This window comes from Talpa occidentalis, unplaced genomic scaffold (genome assembly GCF_014898055.3).
Source record: "Talpa occidentalis isolate TD23 unplaced genomic scaffold, MPIMG_talOcc4v2.1 talOcc4.6, whole genome shotgun sequence".
Classification (NCBI taxonomy): Eukaryota; Metazoa; Chordata; class Mammalia; order Eulipotyphla; family Talpidae; genus Talpa; species Talpa occidentalis.
In genome coordinates this window covers 6,047,982-6,066,717 of record NW_023604972.1, presented here as the reverse complement: position 1 = coordinate 6,066,717, position 18,736 = coordinate 6,047,982, and the positions used below count along the sequence as shown (strand labels likewise).

The following is an 18,736-nucleotide window of genomic DNA, read 5'->3' as shown; positions in this document are numbered from 1 at the left end:
GACAAGGAGTGAGAAAAGAAACGGTTTTAATCTTGCTTTCCTATATTATTTAGAACTAGACCCTTGCAAGTCACGGTCCCAATCTTTGTCATGTGACTCTATTTCTCGACATCCTGCATTGGCAGCTGTGAATTTTAATTTTTTCTTTTCTTTTTTTTTTTTTTTTTAAAGATTTATTTATACACAAACCGGGGTACAGGCCAGATTCGCAGGAGGGTGAGAGGATTCACCAGAGACAGAGCAGGAAACAGAACAGGCAGACTGATGAAATACACTGCTGAGGGGAGCAGCGGGCGCCACAGGAGAGGCCTGTTGCACCATGTGGGACCCTCACCGGTCTGCCAGGATCAAACCTGCGCTGCAGAGGCTGCGGACAGCTTCATAGCGCTGCGCTCAACCGCCTGCGCTACCAGGGAAGGCCCTGATTTTTTCTTTTAAGGAGAGAAGCATACATGCCAGCCCAAACTGATCAGTATTTGTGGCCGTCATGAAATGATGTTAAAAGATTTTATTCCTAGCATGGTAAAAAGGCTGTTTCTCGAATTAGGTCTCCCTTTCTTTTTATTTATCTTCTTTTAATTGAGGTAATGTTGGTTTACAACACAGCATGTTTTAGGGGTGCAGACTCACATCTCTTCAAATGCATGTTACCCCACCTTGCCCACCACCAAAACATCAGTACCAACAACTCTTCTCCCCTACTTTGCCCGGTAGCTACTCTGGGCCTCTGCCAGCAGCCTCAGTGCTATGTCAGATTCCAAGAGTTTGCTTCTGTTGAGTCATTCTGTTCCTTCGAGCAAATCATCTGGCATTTGTTTTTCTCCTTTTGACAGGCTCAGGATCATCATACGCCACAGGAACCAGACACAGGACTTCCCAGGCTGATCATGACTTGGCGCACAGATAAATTCTTCAGGTGGAGAAACCTTTATTTTGTAGCCAACTGCCAGAGACTAACTTTTGCTTCATGGAAGCTGCGCGGGCGCCTCGTTTTCCTGGGATTTTGGGGCTTGCCTGTTGTAGCTGAGAAACCATTCTCTGTTTCTCTTCTACAAAATCTTCAAACTATTCTGTGCGTATCATTACACTCTGGTGGGCTCTAGTTTTTGAGGCTGGGACCTCAAAGCTGGTTTTGATCTTGTGTCTCCATTTTCTCTCCTTGTCTTAGACTAGACACCCACCAGAAGGGGGGTGTGGGGCTTGAGACACGTTGCTCTATTCTCCTCTTTCGCAGGTAGAAGCTTGGAAATTAATTTGTTATCGCGAGAATAAGATTACGTGGCATACATGTGTTATTCACAAGTTACGAGCTTAAACGGAAGTTTCCAAAACTCTCATCAGAACTGAAACTTCTGTCCATCAGTTGTGGGTGATGGGGGTCAGTTGTGGGGGTGTGGGCAACCTGCTCGGCAATCTTCTTACTTGCATCTTCATGGTGTCAAATACGTTGCTGGACCGAGGCCACAGCCCTAGTTCCTAGTGATGACTCATTCCTACCTGGTCTAGAAGCTTGGGCAGCTCACGGCCTGTCTCAGGCCTCTATCCATCCATCAGGAGGCTGAGCAGAAAGGTTCAGTCTGTGTTTTACACACTGTGGGATCCCACAAAGCACTTCACGCATCTCATGTCATCTTTGCACACAGATGAACAGGACCTGAGGGCTGTACCCCAGGCGGGAGGGAGAAAGCCTGGTGTGCAGAGGGAGGGTGGCGAGCCAGGAGAGGGCGCTTGCGAGCTGGGTGCTGGGTAGAGGATTTTATTAGCATTTTCCCTATTAGAACAGCAAAGGACGTTCTTCAACACTGTGTGTGTGTGCGCGTGTGTGCGTGTGTGTGTGTGTGTGTGTGTGTGTGTTGTACAGAAAGCGTTCACTTTTGTTATCTAATGAGACCTGTTTTTTAATCACGATTAGTTTGTTTTCTCCATTCTTCCCCTTTCTAACCTGAGAAGCGTGGCCTCCACCATCATCAGAATAATTATTCCTTTGCTCAATTTTGCAATATTCTGAACATGAGTCATGGAACTGCTAATCCACGTGACTGTAAGCAGCAAACATGTTAAGTGTGGTAATTTTAGTTCTTTTCACATTTAGTCTGAGGTCACATGGTCAAAGTGCTACATTCCAAAGTGACTTGGATTAATATTTCTTTTTACTTCCAGTGTAGTGATGGTGTTCGTTTGCAGTGTGGGTAGTCTGTTTCTGTTTGGTAATTGAAATAACGCCAATACTGGCAGTGGCATAGGAGCCTGCATTTACCAGTAAAATTGTCATTGGGTGGTGCTGTGGCCTGATCTGTACTATTACCCACAAGTAAGGATCTAGTTTATTACTTTTATAGTCATTCAATTCATATCTTCTGGCCTCATAGATCACTAACGCATATCAAGGACTTGTGATTTCTGGTAGGACACCAATACAGCATAGCCTGCATTTATTTTAACAAAACAAATTTTGTCCTAGAAAATTGCATTCAGTCTGCTCTTTGTGGAAGGGCTGATAGATGGCTTTTTTGTTTCAAATATTTATTTTAGTTATTTATGCACACACGAGCTGGGGTGTAGGCCAGAGGTGCAGAGGGTGAGAAGACTCACCAGAGACAGAGTGGGGAGCAGAACAGGTGGATCTACTGAAATCCACTGCTTAGGGGAGCAGCAGGGAGACAGGAGAGGTCTGCTGCGCCATGTGGGTAGCTCCCTGGCCTGGGATCCAACTCGTGCTGCAGTGGCTGGGGACAGCTTCTTAGTGCTGAGAGTTAACCCCTTGCACCACCAGGGAGGCCCAGATGGCTTTTTTATTTAAAAAAAAAAAAAGTCCTTGTAGTCCTGGGTGTGTTGACCAGTATGGTAGCAGTGGCCAGCTCCAGCTCAGAACCTTCTAGATATACTGAGCTGAATCTCCATTTGAACTTGAAGGGCAGAAAGACCACCCCTCTATGGGCCACTGACCTTTTGTATTTAAGGAAAGCCTAGTTCTGATTATTAATATCCTCACTGCTCCAACCGTGGGAAAGGAAGCCTGTTCCTTTTCTCCTTCATTTGGGCACAAGGATTCAATCCCAACGTGGATTCATGTCAAAAGTTTTGACAGCACGTGGCCTCTGTGCATCCATGAGCACCTGGACTAATTAAGCATGTTCACTCCATAAAGACGCGAACAACTAAACCCCAGTCCACAGACTTCGTGGGAAATTCCTCCTTAATTGCTTTGCTCCTGCTGGTTCTTGTCTTGCTTTTCTGCCTCACTGAGCTCAGGGGCCTGAGCTCACCCAGGGTGCGGCTCTCAGGCTCTGTCTTGTACTTTTCTTGGAATGAGTAACGCCGAGAGCAGGTTCTAGTTTTTGGAATATGACCAGGGCTTCGCGTCTGCAGCCCCACATCTGCATTAGCCCGCCTTCCAGGGATGGCCGACGGCCTTTGCCTTACGCTCAGCGCGGCTCCCGCTCACCCTGGGATTAGGCAGCCAGGGGTACCCCAACTCTCTTCCTGCTAGGGGGAAAGACCCCTAGTTCCTTGTCTTCCTTTGGTTGAGTCTGTTGTCCTTTCTTATATGCTGGGAGGGTGCATGAAAACTGGAGCAACAACTTCCCCCGAGAACAGACGTATACTGTTGCAACTGGGGATCGACCAGAGTCTCCCGTGTTCATTTGAAAACTGTAAACCAGGCCATCTGAGGCTCGCATGGTGTGTGCGTTCCCAGTGGATGTTGTCAGCCCATGCAGAGATCACAGCAACGGAGAAAAAAGTTTAAAGATGTGCAGAAAAAGAATCATCGGGGGTGGAATTGAAGTACAAGTTTCTACGTTTGTCCTGGGGAATGACAGCCCCGGGGCGTGCATGCAGCGAGAGCCAGAGCCCAGAGAGCCTGCAGTGGGCTGCTGCTCTCACCCGCCCCGTCCGTCCCGGGAGGCTCTCTCATTCCCCGTCTTCCTGGCTGGGGAAGCACAAAGTGCCCTCTGCTTAAGCTCCTTGCAGCCCAAAGAGTGCTCTCGTTTCAATTTTACAGATAAGGAAACCGCAGCCTGCGCGGAGAGAGAGAGACTGAGGTGCATGTTCTACAGGAAGGTCGGGAGATCAACCCAGACAGCTCAGCCCTGGAGCTCAGGGAAAGACAAAGCACTGGCAAGGATGGAAAACCTTCAGCTACTTAACAAAGAGACAGCGGGTGGGGAACGTGTACATGTGCGATGAGGCAGAAAGCCAAGGAGCCCAGTAGGCGGCCGAGCTGGACAGGAGCTAGAGATGCCGGCTGAGCCCCAACCTGGTTGCTCACCTGGGCTCAGCAGGGACAGGTGAGCACGGCCCCCACATCACACACCTGCTGCTTGGTCTTTGCAGGTAAGACCGGGAATTATTTAAAAAACACACTAAAGTAGAATGTTAGAACTTCAGTACTGCTCGCTATTCCAAAAACAAAGCACTTCCAACAAATAAACCTTTTCAAAAATGAGGGGAGGGCCTTACCTTCTTATACAACGTCTCAAGCTCTGCCTTGACGCCCTGCCCGGCTGTCCACACTGGCGGTCTCGCAGGAAATGGCCTAATGGGGTTTGGTAGGGCGAGGATTCTGCCATCATCTCCGAACCACCTTCTCCCCTGAAATCCAAGCAGAGGGAAGGGCATTTTCTTTTAGCTGGACAGGAAATAGTTTACAAAATGGACATTTGCTGGAAAATTCTGAGTCAACATACGCATTTTATGCACTCTCCTCATCTCTGTTAAAGCCTCTGTTTCCTTAGAAATTGAGTCTTCACTGACACCCTTCCTGCAAGTTAATTTTACATACAGTCTTCACTCCCTGCCCCCCCCAAAAGTTTAACAAAGTTTAATATCTACTTTGCTTTCTTGGGGAAAGTCTGGCAAATCTGATTTAGCAGCAGGAGCCTGCACCCAGCAGTGGAGGGGAGGGGTTGCTGGAGGATTGCAGAATGTACAAGACCAAGACAAAAAGGAACTGAGCCTCTGTGTGCAGACACCCCTGATTTCAGGGCCTAGTGTGCCGCACTGCCCCTTGGGGGACGCTCCTCCAGGCTCAGCTCTGCTCACCTGCTCCTGCTCCAGCAACCTGTTCTCCATGATGTTCTGGCTGACGCGAGGCACCTCCGGTCTCACCCCGATGTAGAGCCCTTCGTCCTCCAGAAATCTGGGCTGCACGTTCTCGGGGAGCTTTTTGTATGTCGGCACTAGCGAGTTCATAAATAAACACAAGCAGCATCAGTGTCTACGGATACATTTCAAACTGCAATTTGCTGAATAAAAACAGCCACTGGAGATTTCATTTCTGTTCTTAGAAGTTGCATGTTTTCCAAAGTGATAGCTAGAGACAGAACCGAGGAAAAGAGGAATGTGTTTACTGGCAAACACATGTGGTGGAATCCCCTATTTAAGAGGTGACACTACAGGATGCAACAGCTAAGGCGTCAGCACAGCAAAGGGGCAGGTGTGACCTGCGGATGACAGGACTGAGCTCCCCTCAGGGATGATGGGAAGGGCCAGGCCCTTCTTTGAGCTCTTACCTCCTGCACATGAGGGATGATGATACCGACCACCTAGTTATTGGGAGCATTAGATGGGGATAAGAGTGGGGAAATGTTTAGGGTAATCGTGGGTATGACCTCATTTATTGTCACCCTCACCACCACCACCACCTCCATCATCATTGTTGTATGACAGCAAAATCCCAATCTTTGGGTGCTTCTGCCAGCTGCCCATTTTTAAAGGAAACTTCGGCTGTCCAACCAATTCTAATGTTTTCTAGACGTATGAGTCAGACCCATCCAAGCCAAACAATAATGTGTCCTTAGTTCCATATTTAATTGGAACTCGGGTAAAATCTGATGAAAAGAAATCCTGCTTCCAACTAAGGGAAGTCCGGGCCCCCTCTTACAGGATGTAGCTGCCTGCCATTTAGGGGTGAGCTATCAGAAGGGGGGTGATCCCTCAGGGGCTCTCAGGAGGGAAGGAAATCCCAGGGAAATAAAGAGTGAAGGGAGACCCCAGGCAGGAAGGAGGAGAGAAGCATAAATAGGAGTAAACCAGATGGTCCTGCACCAGTATCCTCGCCCTGTGTCCATGGGTGGGTGAGGAACCCCTTCCAGCCTGCTTCTTGGCACTCTCAAAACTTCCAGACTGATAATGTCCTTTGTATGCTAATGAGATGTAGGAGATTGGGGTCTCCTGGGTCATTCAAGGATGACAGCAGTTGGGGAACCCATCCTGGAGGAAGAGGGTAGGACTTTTAGCCACTCCCTCTCTGGACCTACTCACCTATGGAGGGGAGAGGGACTAGAGGTTAAATTATTCACCCAAGGCAATGATTTAGCCAACCAGAGAGCTGTTCCTCTTCACAGCTTCAATCTTAAGTCTCATACCCTCAACCCCAGAACAGGTGCAAGATCTGATAAAGGGACTCCCAAAGCATCCTGGACTTTCGTCTGCTATTCTATCAATTGTTGATTGGATATTTTTTCATGTTCTATGTATTTTTTATCTGAAGCTGTTTCTCAATTATTAAGTCAGATTAGAAGTTGGGATCAGTTGTGGATGTCAGGCATCTTGGTACACCAGCCATACTTTTAAAGGAAAATGAAGTGCCCAAGCTAAGCAGGAAGATAAAAAGAGCATGTACCTGTCGCCCTGCTGGGTATGAACAGGAGTTCTTTTTCCACCTGCAGCCGAACATGGGCACTTTCATAATCCGCAGGCCTGACCGCCACGAAGCCTTCAGGCCCATGGTCTAAGCCCAGGAGGAATTCCTCAGCCTCCTTGCCATCCAGCAGGTCCTCCTCATCCTGCATCATATTAAAGAATGATGGGAAATCATGCAAAGGTTATTGGATTGCTTAAAAAATAATGGTAGAAAGCTCATCAAACAACTTCTCCTATCATAAAATGACCTTTTTCTTGGTTTATCTTTTTTAATGGAAAGTCTAAAAATATGTGGCCTTTTATTTTAACAAACAAATTTGTTGTTTTTCATTATTTTATATACCGAGAAAGTGAAGTTAGAACCAGCTGAAACCAGAAGTGAGGTGTCAGGTAAAGCCACTGACATCTCCACAACTCTGGCCTCCTCAGAGGATGACTATTCTTGACACTTATTTAAGAGATTTGGGTTCCTAAGTTAAAATGCAGCACTTTAACCTTCCACCTGGCACTGATATCACCACCACCATCACCATCACCACCACCATCATCTCTACTACCATCATCACAACAATCATCTCTACCACCATCATCACAACCACCATCACCACAATCATCACCATCAACATCATCACCACCACCACCATCATCACCATCACTATCATCACCACCACCATCACTACTGCCCTTGTCCTCATTACCATCACAATATTAGTACCATTTTACTTACTTCTTGCATGGGTAGTTCTTCCTCTCCTTCCTCTTCCCCTTGGCTAGTTCCATCTCTCCTTTTTGCTTTTGGTTTTTCCTCTAGTTCCTCTGGTTCAGGATCAAAATTGAAAGTAAAGAAGTTATAAGCTTCTTCAGCAGAAGGGAAACCAGGTGGCACCTAAGGAAAAGTGGAAACAACAGACTTTCAGGTCATATAAGCTGAAACAAACTCTGTATAGTTCACTGGCAGTGGCCTTGATGCTACGTCCATCAGGAACATTCTATACATCCAAAGTGAATCAGCCTTGTCGAAGGTGTGGGATTCCTGGTGATGAACTTTAAGCTCAACAGGCAGCTGGTGGGCTCCCCTTTGATAAGTTACTGTAGTAAGTTACTTTTTCATAAACCAGCAATTATTTCTACTCTATCAAACACCTAACTATATTACTTATAGCAGTAAATCCTTCAGAAAAGATGATAAAAATGCCCTAAAGTTAATTCACCATTTTGCAGGACAATGGTAAAAAAGTTAGTTTTAGTTATAAGCAACATAGGGTTTATTAACTTTTTAAAAAAGTTATTACTGGGGAGGTTTTGCCTCTTCTTGAGTAAGCATCCTCCTTTTGTCCCCATAAGGAAAGCTGGCGCCACTTCAGAGCTGAACAAATAGTCTTGTTCCCAACATTTCCTGCCTACCAGGCATCTCCCTTTCCCAAATCAGCTCATCTTCTGATCTCTGCAGCTAGATGGTAGAAATTGAAAAGTAGCAGTCGTTTCTCATGCTTTTTTTCTTGCAAACTCCATGCAATAGAAACCAGATTAATTGTATTATTATTTCTCATTGGATATTTTTGGAAAATGCAAACAAGCAAATGTGACTTAAAGCATACAAGATTTAAGGCAATCATGAGTTAAAAAAATGAATTTCGGGCCTCCCTGGTGGCGCAAGGGTTAAGACGCAACCTATGAAGCTATCCGCAGCCACTGCAGCATGAGTTCGATTTCTGGCCAGCCAGGGAGCAACCCACATGGTGCAGCAGACCTCTCCTGTCTCGCCTGCTGCTCCGTTCAGCAGTGTATTTCGTCAGTCTGCCTGTTCTGTTCCCCACTCTGTCTCTGGTGAATCGTCTCACCTCCCTCCCCCACACCTCTGGCCTGTACTTCAGTTCTATGCATAAATAAATAAATCTTAAAAAAAAAAAAAGATGAATTTCTCACCAGGGGTTTAGACTTGGATTTTCGTGTCGAATCACGAAACTTCACTCTGGAATGACTTTGGGACTCATCTTTTTGTTGAAGTCTTTGTTCCTCCTTGCCTGGCTGCACAAGTAGAAACAATGATATACATGCCGCTGAAATCAAGAAGCTAAGAATGTCCTCAAGTAAGCGCTAGCCCTCACCATCCTTCTCCTGCTCCTCGTCACATCCCACCATCACGAAGGAATGAACTGGGTGCATATGTCAAATACATTTGGAGGCTAGGATGGTTCAGTGTTTTCTTACTCAACTCTGTCTCTTTCAAGACTGAACAAATAGAAAATTTAAACTCAACAAGCCTGAAAATGGAAAATGATGTTTCATCCTACAGATTCGTAGATTATCTAATTCACAAAGCATCCTTCCAGAGAGTCTATGAAGAAAAGTGTCAGTAATGCCTGAGTGTAAGTAAGTTTTGCACTGCCTGGAGGGCCTTCTCAAGAGCCTCGGACACAGCGCCTGCTGCCTCTGGACAGGTCCAGGCCTCGGTGGACTCACTCTCATGCGGGGGTCCCTTCCTTCTCCAACAGCCAGTCCCCAGCTGCTGTTCCCACTTTGCCACCATCACTCCTGATCCACCTCTCCAGGAACCTACCCACTTCTCTTTTATTCACTGTTATGGTCCAGATCCCAAGCCATTCACAAAAGAAGGAACAAGCTTATGCTATGATAGAAACTTTATCGTTATTCAAGACCAATTTCTTAGCATGAAATTGTTATTTTTTTTATTATGAATACAAGGTAGCGTACCTGCTCTGGGGACCTTTAATATCATCTTCCCATGTCTCACCTGTGTAACAACTGCCTTTGTCAGACTTTCAGACTGGAAATGGACAATTTTCCAGCATTTTGTACTTTGAGTCTGGCTTGGCACTGCTGGGCATGGCTTACTCATCCTAAAGGATTGTCAGACAACACCCTGGGGGGATGTTTTCCATGTGAAAACATGGGGGAAAGACTTGACAAAATGTCTGCATTGAGGAGTACCCCTCAAATTGCAGCTGGCATAGTTCTTCCTAAGCATTGGACACCTCCTTTGTGTACAGCACTGTCCTAGAAAGTTTTGCTGGAAATTTTATATTCTGCCTCCCTGTTTTTGATCACAAAGTAGAGGTGGCCCTTTCTCACCTCCGAGCCAAATTCAGTCTCCAATTCCTTCTCGCTGGGGCTTCTTAAGCGCCTGGGCCGAAGGGTAGGGATTTCCTGCAGCAATGTACTCTCTGCTTTGGACTAAAAATTAAACAGAAATTTACTGCTCCATAATGTCAGCAAACCTTGGAAAATCTCAGACACCATCTCCATGGAACAGTCAATAAAAACTCCATGGTATCCTTCTTTATGCAATAAAGGCAAGTGGAAATGTTTAGACAATGGCTTTAAATTCTTAAGCATAATTTTCATCTGTACCAATGCTAAACACTACATCAATATTTAAACAGGAAAAGCAAATTTAACAGTATTCAAATCCACGTAGTTTTGAGCAAACAAATCTATCCAGACAAGACCTAAAGCGCTGTAACCAGCTCAGAGCAAAATATTCATGTGGTTTCTCTCACCCTTGCAGCCTGTAATTTCTCCCGCATGCGTTCCCTCATGGAAAATTCTGCAAAACCTGTTCTGGAAGCTGAAGGAATTGGAGGCAAGCCTAAAACAATACAAGAAAATGACTTTAAAACAACATTTTTTCTTCCAAAGGAGAGATCAGATTAGAAAAAAATAACATGAGAGTACAATTTTAATTTGTAAATTTAGAACTTTACATAAGCACCCATGAGCTAACGCTGGTGACCGTCCATTTGATGTAATAGGCACATGTCTTGCCAGCGCTGTCACACCCACTTAACTGAGAATGAAACAAATGACACTTGACTCTTCAAGGCTCAGACACACTTCCCAGCTCCGTCACCACTGGGGAGAGGCTCTCAAATTTGTTGATTTGAGAAACAGGCTCCTCAGGTGAATGGGTAGCTATTAGGACAGGGTTTCTGGGATCAACTCTCAACAATGCTGCTAATTTTAATCAGAGAAACCTTTTCTACCAGCCTGGTCGAGGTCCTGGGCTACAGCATAGAGACCACAGGTATTTTTACTTGCTATTCCATAGATATGTAAGCTTCATGAAATGCTACGTAGCTATTAGGGGCCGGGCAGCATGATATCTGTGTTCGATGCACGCTCTCGTGGTCTTAGGCCATGCCTGCTGGAGGGCACAGGAGGGTGAACTTGTTGTGAGCATTCTGGGACCCCTCCCCCATCTTAGGTAGGAGGGCATAGCATCTGCACAGACTTGAAGTCAGAACAGGCTCCGTCCTGTCCTGTGATGCCTGCGGGGAAACCAGGCATCCATCCTCACCAAGGACCAAGAAGCCAGAGAAAATGCAAACAATGGGTGTGGAGCTTTTTAGGGTTCCTTCTTTAGACACCAAGGAAGTGATGAACCCCAGCACTGACCTCCTCTGCACCAGACAGCATCGCCATCTCTTTGGGTCAAGATCATTTAGGGAAAGGAAAGGTCTGACCCTACGGACAGGACCCAGCAGCCCCTGTCAGTTACACTTGACATCAGCGACTTATGGCTCCTTTCTCTTCGGACTCTGTAACACGCTCTATAAGTTGAGCTCCAACCTGTGATTACAGGAGCAGGTCTCAGAGTCAAATCTGGGGACCGCTTCCAGGTAGGAATCCTCACTTTACTCATCTAATAAACTGTCTAATGATCATCGAGAGTATTTCAGTTGACAAGGTGTTCTCATCACCAGCTATCTTGAAGATGAAGACGCTGAGGCCTTTCGGGACAAGTCACTGGTTCTGCAACCCCACAGCTCTGGCGCCGGGGATTTGGTCCAGTTCTGTACGTGCCCAACTGCCCCAACCTGTTATGACTGAAGGGAAATAAGACAGTGTTGGGGACAGATTTTCGTCATGTTTGGAACACAGGGCCCTGTGCAGGAGTTGGGGTCAGGATATGAGGTGCTTCTGAGGCCACACTCAGAGACAGAATATATTCTCCGTGCAGTGGGGGTGTCTTGAGGAACATGGAGAGAGGAGGCTGTGAATCCAGCACCATTTTTGGAAGCTTCACCTGCAGCTGCACATCCAGGATGCTTGGTGGGGCCGAGGGTGGAGGGGGTGAGGGGGGCGGAGTGGGTCAGACCCCAGGGCCGGCACTGGGATGTGCTGGTGAGATAGTCGGGGTGGGGATCAGTGGGAATAATTGCAAAGAGGGTGCAAGCAGGGAATGGCGGGGTGACTTGGAGGGGGTGCCCACAGCAGCAGCTGCATCTTTTGGGCACTGTCAGACATGCAGATTCTCAGGCCACACCTCAGACCTACCGAATCCAAATCTGAAGGCGAAGCCCAGCAACCTAGCTGATGTAAGAACACTCAAGCTGGAGGGCTTTGGTTTGGAGAAAGAACTAGAAGGTAGTGGTAGCTGAGGTTTTGAAGGAGGTGACTAGGAGTGTGAAGCTGATGGAGGTTAAAAGTAGAAAAGTTGGGAAAGAGGCTCAAGACCAGAAACCTGACTCCTGCAATGCGGGAGCTGGAGGTGGGGGCAGAAGTGATTAACATAGTCGTTAAACCAGGGGCCTCCCTGGTGACACAAGGGATTAAGTCTCAGCACTATGAAGCTATCACCAGCCATTGCAGCATGGGTTCGATCCCGGGCCAGGGAGGTGACCCACATGGCACAGCAGACCTCTCCTGTCTCACCCACTGCTCCCCTCAGCAATGGGTTTCAGTAGATCCGCTTGGTCTCCTCCCCACTCTCGCTGATGAATCCTCTCAATTCCCCACCCCTGGCCTACACCCCAGTTCTTGTATCCATAAATAAAAATAAAAATAAATCTTGAAAAAAAATCCAGCCATTATTTTCCATCTTAAAGACTGTGTAAGTGGGGTGGGTCAATCCCTCATTCTCAAGACATTTCCTACTGGCAGGTATTGCCTTTGGAATTTATAGATTTCGGTGGCTCCCTGATGCACACCCACATCCCCCAGGCTCTGTGGCCCGGCCACACAGAGCAGGACAGGTGAGTTACACAAGTGTGTGGACTGTCTTGGTGGGCTCAGCTCTCTGGTGCCTTCCAATCCGTTTCTTGGCTCACCACCCACCTCACTTCTGTCCCTAGAGAAAAGCTCTTCGAATGTTAACTGTACATTTCTTTGATCATGACAAAGTCTCTCCCTTTTTTCAAAAAAAGGGAAATTTCAGTTGACAGCTTACTATACATACGCATGAATTATTCTTTCAATGAGAGACAGTCTATTTTATTGAAATGCTATCTCCTCTGAATAAAGAAACCCAAGTGGCTTCTCTAACATTAGTTTTTAAAACCCATGAAAAATTTTGAAGGAGTGAAAAGTACTCTTGTCTGATTATTATATTTTTATTCAGCCCTCCCATTTTTATTTATTTAAAAATTTTTTTTATTGAAGTAACTGGTTTATCACATTATATAGATTTCAGGTGTACAACATTATAAATCAACATCTGTTTATACTGTATTATATTTGCCTGTTTCTTAAAAAAGTCTGTGCTAGTGAAAAACGTTTAGGGGCATAAGAATTTCCAAGCCCCGTCTGCAGCCGTGTCATTTTCCCATCTAGAATGTGACCGGCTCCAGGGTGAGTTTGGTGATTATTGCACCGGGACTTTGTAGCTCTAACCTAACGTTTGCATGGACCCAGCTGATGACACTGAAGACTATTTTTTAAAGATAGCATTACTAAAGTGCTATCTGTGAAAGCTTGGGTACGAATTCCCTTTGACATAATAACTTCAAGGTATTACTTTCATTTTTATATTGGTGGAATATGACAGTGTTTCTTTAAACAGCTGGAAATACTAAGGGAACCCTCATAAATTCCCCCCCCCAATTTTATTGTCTGTTACTCCACTACATGACTAATCAGCTATGAGATCCCAAACTGGCTATATTTTTCCTGCCCTGGGGATAAGAACTGATTGGCCAAGCTTAAGGAAGGGTGTGATTTCACATTCACACAAGGAGACCTTCAGAAAGAGCTCTTTGACACAGCTAGGAAAACCTGGCATGAAAAGTGCTTCGTAAGTACCAAATGCAAAGAGTGTGATGAAAGTAATTTTCGAAAGTATTAAAGATTTGATTTGAGGGCATGCAAAAATGTATGGAAAATGAGAAAATTTCAAGACATTCTATTAAAAATACATACATAATGGCAATTAATATGGATCATGGATTTCCTTGGCAAACTGATGCTTTTCCTCAGAGGCCTCAGGCTTACTTCAGTTGTCTTACTCTGGCTTTGTAGCAAACTCTGCAGCCCAAGGCTTTGTCAGCTTCACGTCTGCAAATGGCTTCCAGATCTTTTAATTCTGTGTCCTTTTTCCTATCATCCATACTCACTGTACCCCAAACACTCCCATTACAGGCTTAATAAAATGGTAGACACTTTCCATTTTTCCTTTAAGCACATCTACTACAATGGGTACCTCAGAAAACACAATGGCCTTCTAATGTCAGGTTATTGGAAAAGTCATGACGTATTTTTTCTGTATTTTTCAAGCAAAAATGCATCATGACTTTTCCAACAACCCAATAAATAGGCATTTCATTTTGAAATAATTTTAAAATCCTCTCATTTTATGTCCCCAGGTTGATACCTCCCCTGCTTTTCTCTTCATTAATGCTTTTATTGAGAGAGAATCCAAACACCATAAAGTTCATGCTTTGAAAGTGTAACTTAGCGGTTTTATTCATCCACTGATGGACATTTGGTTTGTTTTCCACCTTTTAGCTATTATGAATAATGTTGCTATAAACATTTATATACAAATTTTGTGTGGACACATGTTTTTGATTCTCTTGAGTATAGCTGGGTATAGCTGTTGGCTTGTTGAGTCATATGCTAACTCTTTTCTTAACTTTTTGAGGGATTACCAAAATATTTTCCAAAGTAATTACACTATTTTACATTCTTACCAGCAATGATTTTAATCTTGCCACATCCTTGCAACACTTGTTATTATCGGTCTTTTTGATTAAAACCATCGGGGGTGAAGTTGTATCTAATTGGGGTTTTGATTCCCATTCTCTAATGACTAATACTGTTAGGCATCTTTTTATATGTTTATTGGCTAGATGAATATTTTCTTTGGAGAAATGTTTATTCAAGTCTTTTGACTATTTTTAATTGGGCTATTGGCTTTTTTTATTTTTTAAACACTCTACCTTATCAGATACATGACTTGAAAGTACTTCCTCTCACATTTGGGCTGGATAAGGATTTGATGTCAGCTGGGGATGAGAGTTTGGGGACCTCACAGGCTTTTCTATGGTTGCCAGAATTATGCTGAAGCTTTCAAAGTCCCTATAGACAGGTCATTTCCAGTTTTTTCTTAATTTTTTTGATCAGCCTCTTGATAAACCATAACTGGTAATGCAACCTCTGGCAAGTTCCACATTGAACAACGGCCTCTGTGATGTTGAACTATTGCCGCTAACTGTTTTCCACAAATGTTCTGTGTATAGGGTGCTCTCCTGGAGTAAGCGCCATCAGGCCAAGTCCCTAGAAGCCATGAGGTTGGAGCTTTTCAGTGGGCTGTGAAACAGATCACATAGTGACACTTTGGGGGTAGATGGGACTTTTGAGGAGCTCCAAATATATTTCTCCCTCCTTTGACCACAGGTTACTGGTTTCTGCAGCTACCATTGTCAGGTGGTGTGGAGACACATAAAGCAGGAGAGCTAGAAGGAGGGGTGTATTGTAGTTTTAAGCAGATTGGCCAAGCAAGGACTTCAAGGCAACATTATAGCAGGTGAAGAAAAGGAGGTATAAAGCCATGTAGATCCCTGGGGGGGGTGGGATGAACATTTTAGATACAAGTAATATCTAGTGCAAATACCAACATGTGAGGCCAGAGCAGAAAGGGGAAGTTTAGAGGTGGGAGATGGAATACCAGGCTCTTATAGAGATGAAGTGGAGGTCATCATACAGAATTTGCTTTTATCTTCGAGTCTTGTGAGTGCCGTTATGGGGCTTGAACAGAGGAGGGACATGGACTTAGTTTATAAGATGACCCTGGCTGCTGGGTTGAGATTGGGAGGTGAGATTGGAAACAAGGACATCAGCTAGGACACTAGTACTATACTCTAGATGAGAATTAAAGGTGACTTGGATTAAGATAGATGGGGAGGAGGCAATGAGAAATGGTCACATTTTACATTTATTCTGAAGGTAGCGCGAATAGCACTTATGTGGGCAGATGGAAAGACGGGGTTTAAGGATGGCTCTAAGTTTTCAATCCAAGCAATAGAAAAAGTGGAATGTCCTTTTAGTGAGATGGGGAGATGGGGAGAAATAAGTGGAACTGCAAGAGGATCAAAAGCTCAGTTCTAGCAAGTAAAATTTAAGTCGTCTCAAAATAGATCATATGAAGCTTCTAGAAGAAAATGTAGGAGAAATTTTTCATGACCTTGAGTTGGGCAAAGAAGTTTTAGATACAATCATGAAAGCAAAGCATTAGTAGAAAAAAATAGAAAATTTTTTGTACTTCCCTAGGGCTCATTAAGAAAATGAAAAGACAAGCTGTTTACTTGGAGAAGATATTTGCAGGTGGATATCTGATAAAGTACTTGTATCCAGAACACATAGAACACTTAAAATTCCTTAGTAAGACAAACCAATTAACAGTATGTAGAAATTAGATATTTTACTAGAAAGGTAAACAAATGGTTAATAAATATATAAAAATACTCAATATCATTAAGGCGGTACAAATTGAAAGCACTTGAATTACCACTATACACCCACTGCAAAGCCTATAATTGAAGACATAATACCAAGTGTTGGCAAGGGTGTGGAGAAGGAGAAACTGGATTCCTCATAAACTGTTGGTGGGAAAGTAAAATGTTACAATCACTTTGGAAAACATCAACAGTTTCTTACAAAGTCAAATATGTATTTATCTTAATATCCAGGGATTCTGCTGTTAGGAGACTTCCCAAGAGAAATGAAAACATATGAAGTCAGGTCACAAGTGTTCATAGCATTATTCATAACAACCCAAGCTGGAAATAATCTACATATCCATCAAAAGGTAAATAAATGCATATCCTTGCTCCCCATACAATGGGCTATATATAATTCACCAGTAAAAACCAACAAAATGTGGCTAGACGCCACAACATCTATGAGTCTCAAGAAAACTTTCTATTAAGTAAAAGAGGGAAGACAAAAAGTACTATATTTGGTATGATTCCATTTAGAAATGTCCAGAAAAGGTCTAAAAAAACACATGGGTGTTTGTCTGGGACAGGGCGGGAGGGTGGGGGGTCGTGAGTGGGAATTAATGGCAAGGAGGCACAACGGATCTTCTCGGAGGGATGAAATAGGCTAAACCTGCATTTTGATGGCTGCACAATTTCATCCATTTATTAGAAATCATTAAATTTTATACTCACTATGGGTGAATTTTACAACATATAAATTACATCTTGCCGAGGTTATTACTACAAATGTGAGTTGACTTCGGAGATGCCCAGAAGTGAATGCTGAGCTAGCAGGTGGGGCTCACAGAGGGCCAGGCTGGGGGTAAAAACTGGGGACTGGTCCACGTATAGATAGAACCTATAAAGTCTTGCCATGAGCCAGAGAAGAGTGTTGCTAGAGCTGGGGTGCTCTGACTGTCACAGATGAGGGGTAGGAGCTGCAAAGGAGACCTGTATCTCCAGGCACTGCCAGTGGGGTGAAAGGAAAACCTGTATCCAAGCCCCTGGAAACAGAGGTCAAGGGAGGAGGAAGAGGCAGTGACCTCAGGGCTGCTGATGCCAAGGAAGGCGGAAGCTGAGAACCCACTACTGAATCAGCCGGTGCAGGATGAATTCACCAGCCACCTCCACACGGACACACACGCACAGTTCTGTTATGGAGTGGGACACGTGACTCAGCAGCTTCCAGGCTGGCCACAAAAACAGAATAGATGACTCTGGAGGAATTTTGCTGCAAAAGAGATTTTTTTAGGAAAAAATTCCTTTCCATAGATATATATGATTTATTTATTTTTGCATATAAGGTACAGGCCAGAGGTGCAGGGGCTGAGAGGACTCACTAAGACAGAGTGGGGAGCAGAGCAGGCAGATGTACTGAAATACACTGCTGAGGGGAGCAGTGGGCGAGACAGGAGAGGTCTGCTGCGCCATGTGGGTAGCTCCCTGGCTGGGGATCGCACTCAGGCCACAGTGGTGGTAGCCCTGAGACTAACCCCTAGGCCACCAGGGAGGCCCTCAACTTTTAGGCTTCTAAAAGGAGCCATGGGCACGTTTGCTATTCTTTCCTGAGATGTTCGGTCAGGGGTGGCCACAAGAGGAGGCAGAAAAGCAGCTCAGGAAACCAAGTTTGTTACCTCCGGAACCTAGAGGCAGGAGGATGGACATTAGGTCGAGAGACATGGGGGCCACCCAGGCCTCCGGGGGCCCAGCCAGGAGAGGGGGCTTTGGTTACAGCAGCTGCTGGAAAAGGCAGAGCCGGGCAGGGCACACAGCTTAGAAGTGGCTATTCTGGGTAATTTTGGCTGCTTTGGGGCCACAGGGGCTGCCTTTGGTTGCTGAGCACCTGGTCCTGGGGTGACTCCCTCAGAGGACTGTTACCTCCTGGGGAGCAGGGGCTGCTTGAGGGGGTCTGGCTGGGGATTGGTCAGTTTGCCTGGCCAAGGCCGCTCTGGGCTGGCCCTTCATCCTCCCCAAGGATGGGTTAGTCTCTCCTGACCAGAAAGCCTTTTCAGATGGCAAAGCACCCTGACATGCAGGGAGTAACACACACCGAGAACGCGAGGTGCCATTTCTTTCTCCTCGTCCCAGGACTTCCAGCGCTGGTGTGAACCCAGTGCTGGTGAATTTCCTGACGTTTTCTCTGCTCCCCGTTAAGCATCCTCATCGAACTAGAATGTTCTTCCCCTTCCCCAGCTGCTGGTCTCTCAGGTAACCCCCATGACCCAGGCCCTTGCACATTCTCCCTTGTGTCTCATTCTTTGCTTTTAACACTTGTTTTTAGGCCTTGATGACTTTTAAAAAGTAGGCCTAACATAAATGATCTATTTCCTTCCATTTGCATCAAGTCTCATCGGAATCCAAACTTTCTTTTCAAC

At 45.1% G+C, this 18,736-nt stretch overlaps 1 protein-coding gene across 8 annotated transcripts in view; it reads right to left on the bottom strand.

Moving 5' to 3' along the window:
• Window positions 1–18,736, bottom strand: part of CC2D2A (coiled-coil and C2 domain containing 2A) — a 125,237-nt gene that overhangs the window by 39,166 nt on the left and 67,335 nt on the right. For all 8 annotated transcript variants that reach the window (XM_037530252.2, XM_037530247.2, XM_037530250.2 and 5 more), the window contains 7 exons: window positions 10,167–10,255; window positions 9,739–9,840; window positions 8,572–8,673; window positions 7,373–7,531; window positions 6,626–6,788; window positions 5,044–5,180; window positions 4,462–4,593 (listed from right to left, as the gene is read on the bottom strand). In XM_037530252.2, coding sequence (XP_037386149.1) covers window positions 4,462–4,593; window positions 5,044–5,180; window positions 6,626–6,788; window positions 7,373–7,531; window positions 8,572–8,673; window positions 9,739–9,840; window positions 10,167–10,255 — 884 coding nt within the window. The remainder of the gene's footprint in view (window positions 1–4,461; window positions 4,594–5,043; window positions 5,181–6,625; window positions 6,789–7,372; window positions 7,532–8,571; window positions 8,674–9,738; window positions 9,841–10,166; window positions 10,256–18,736) is intronic.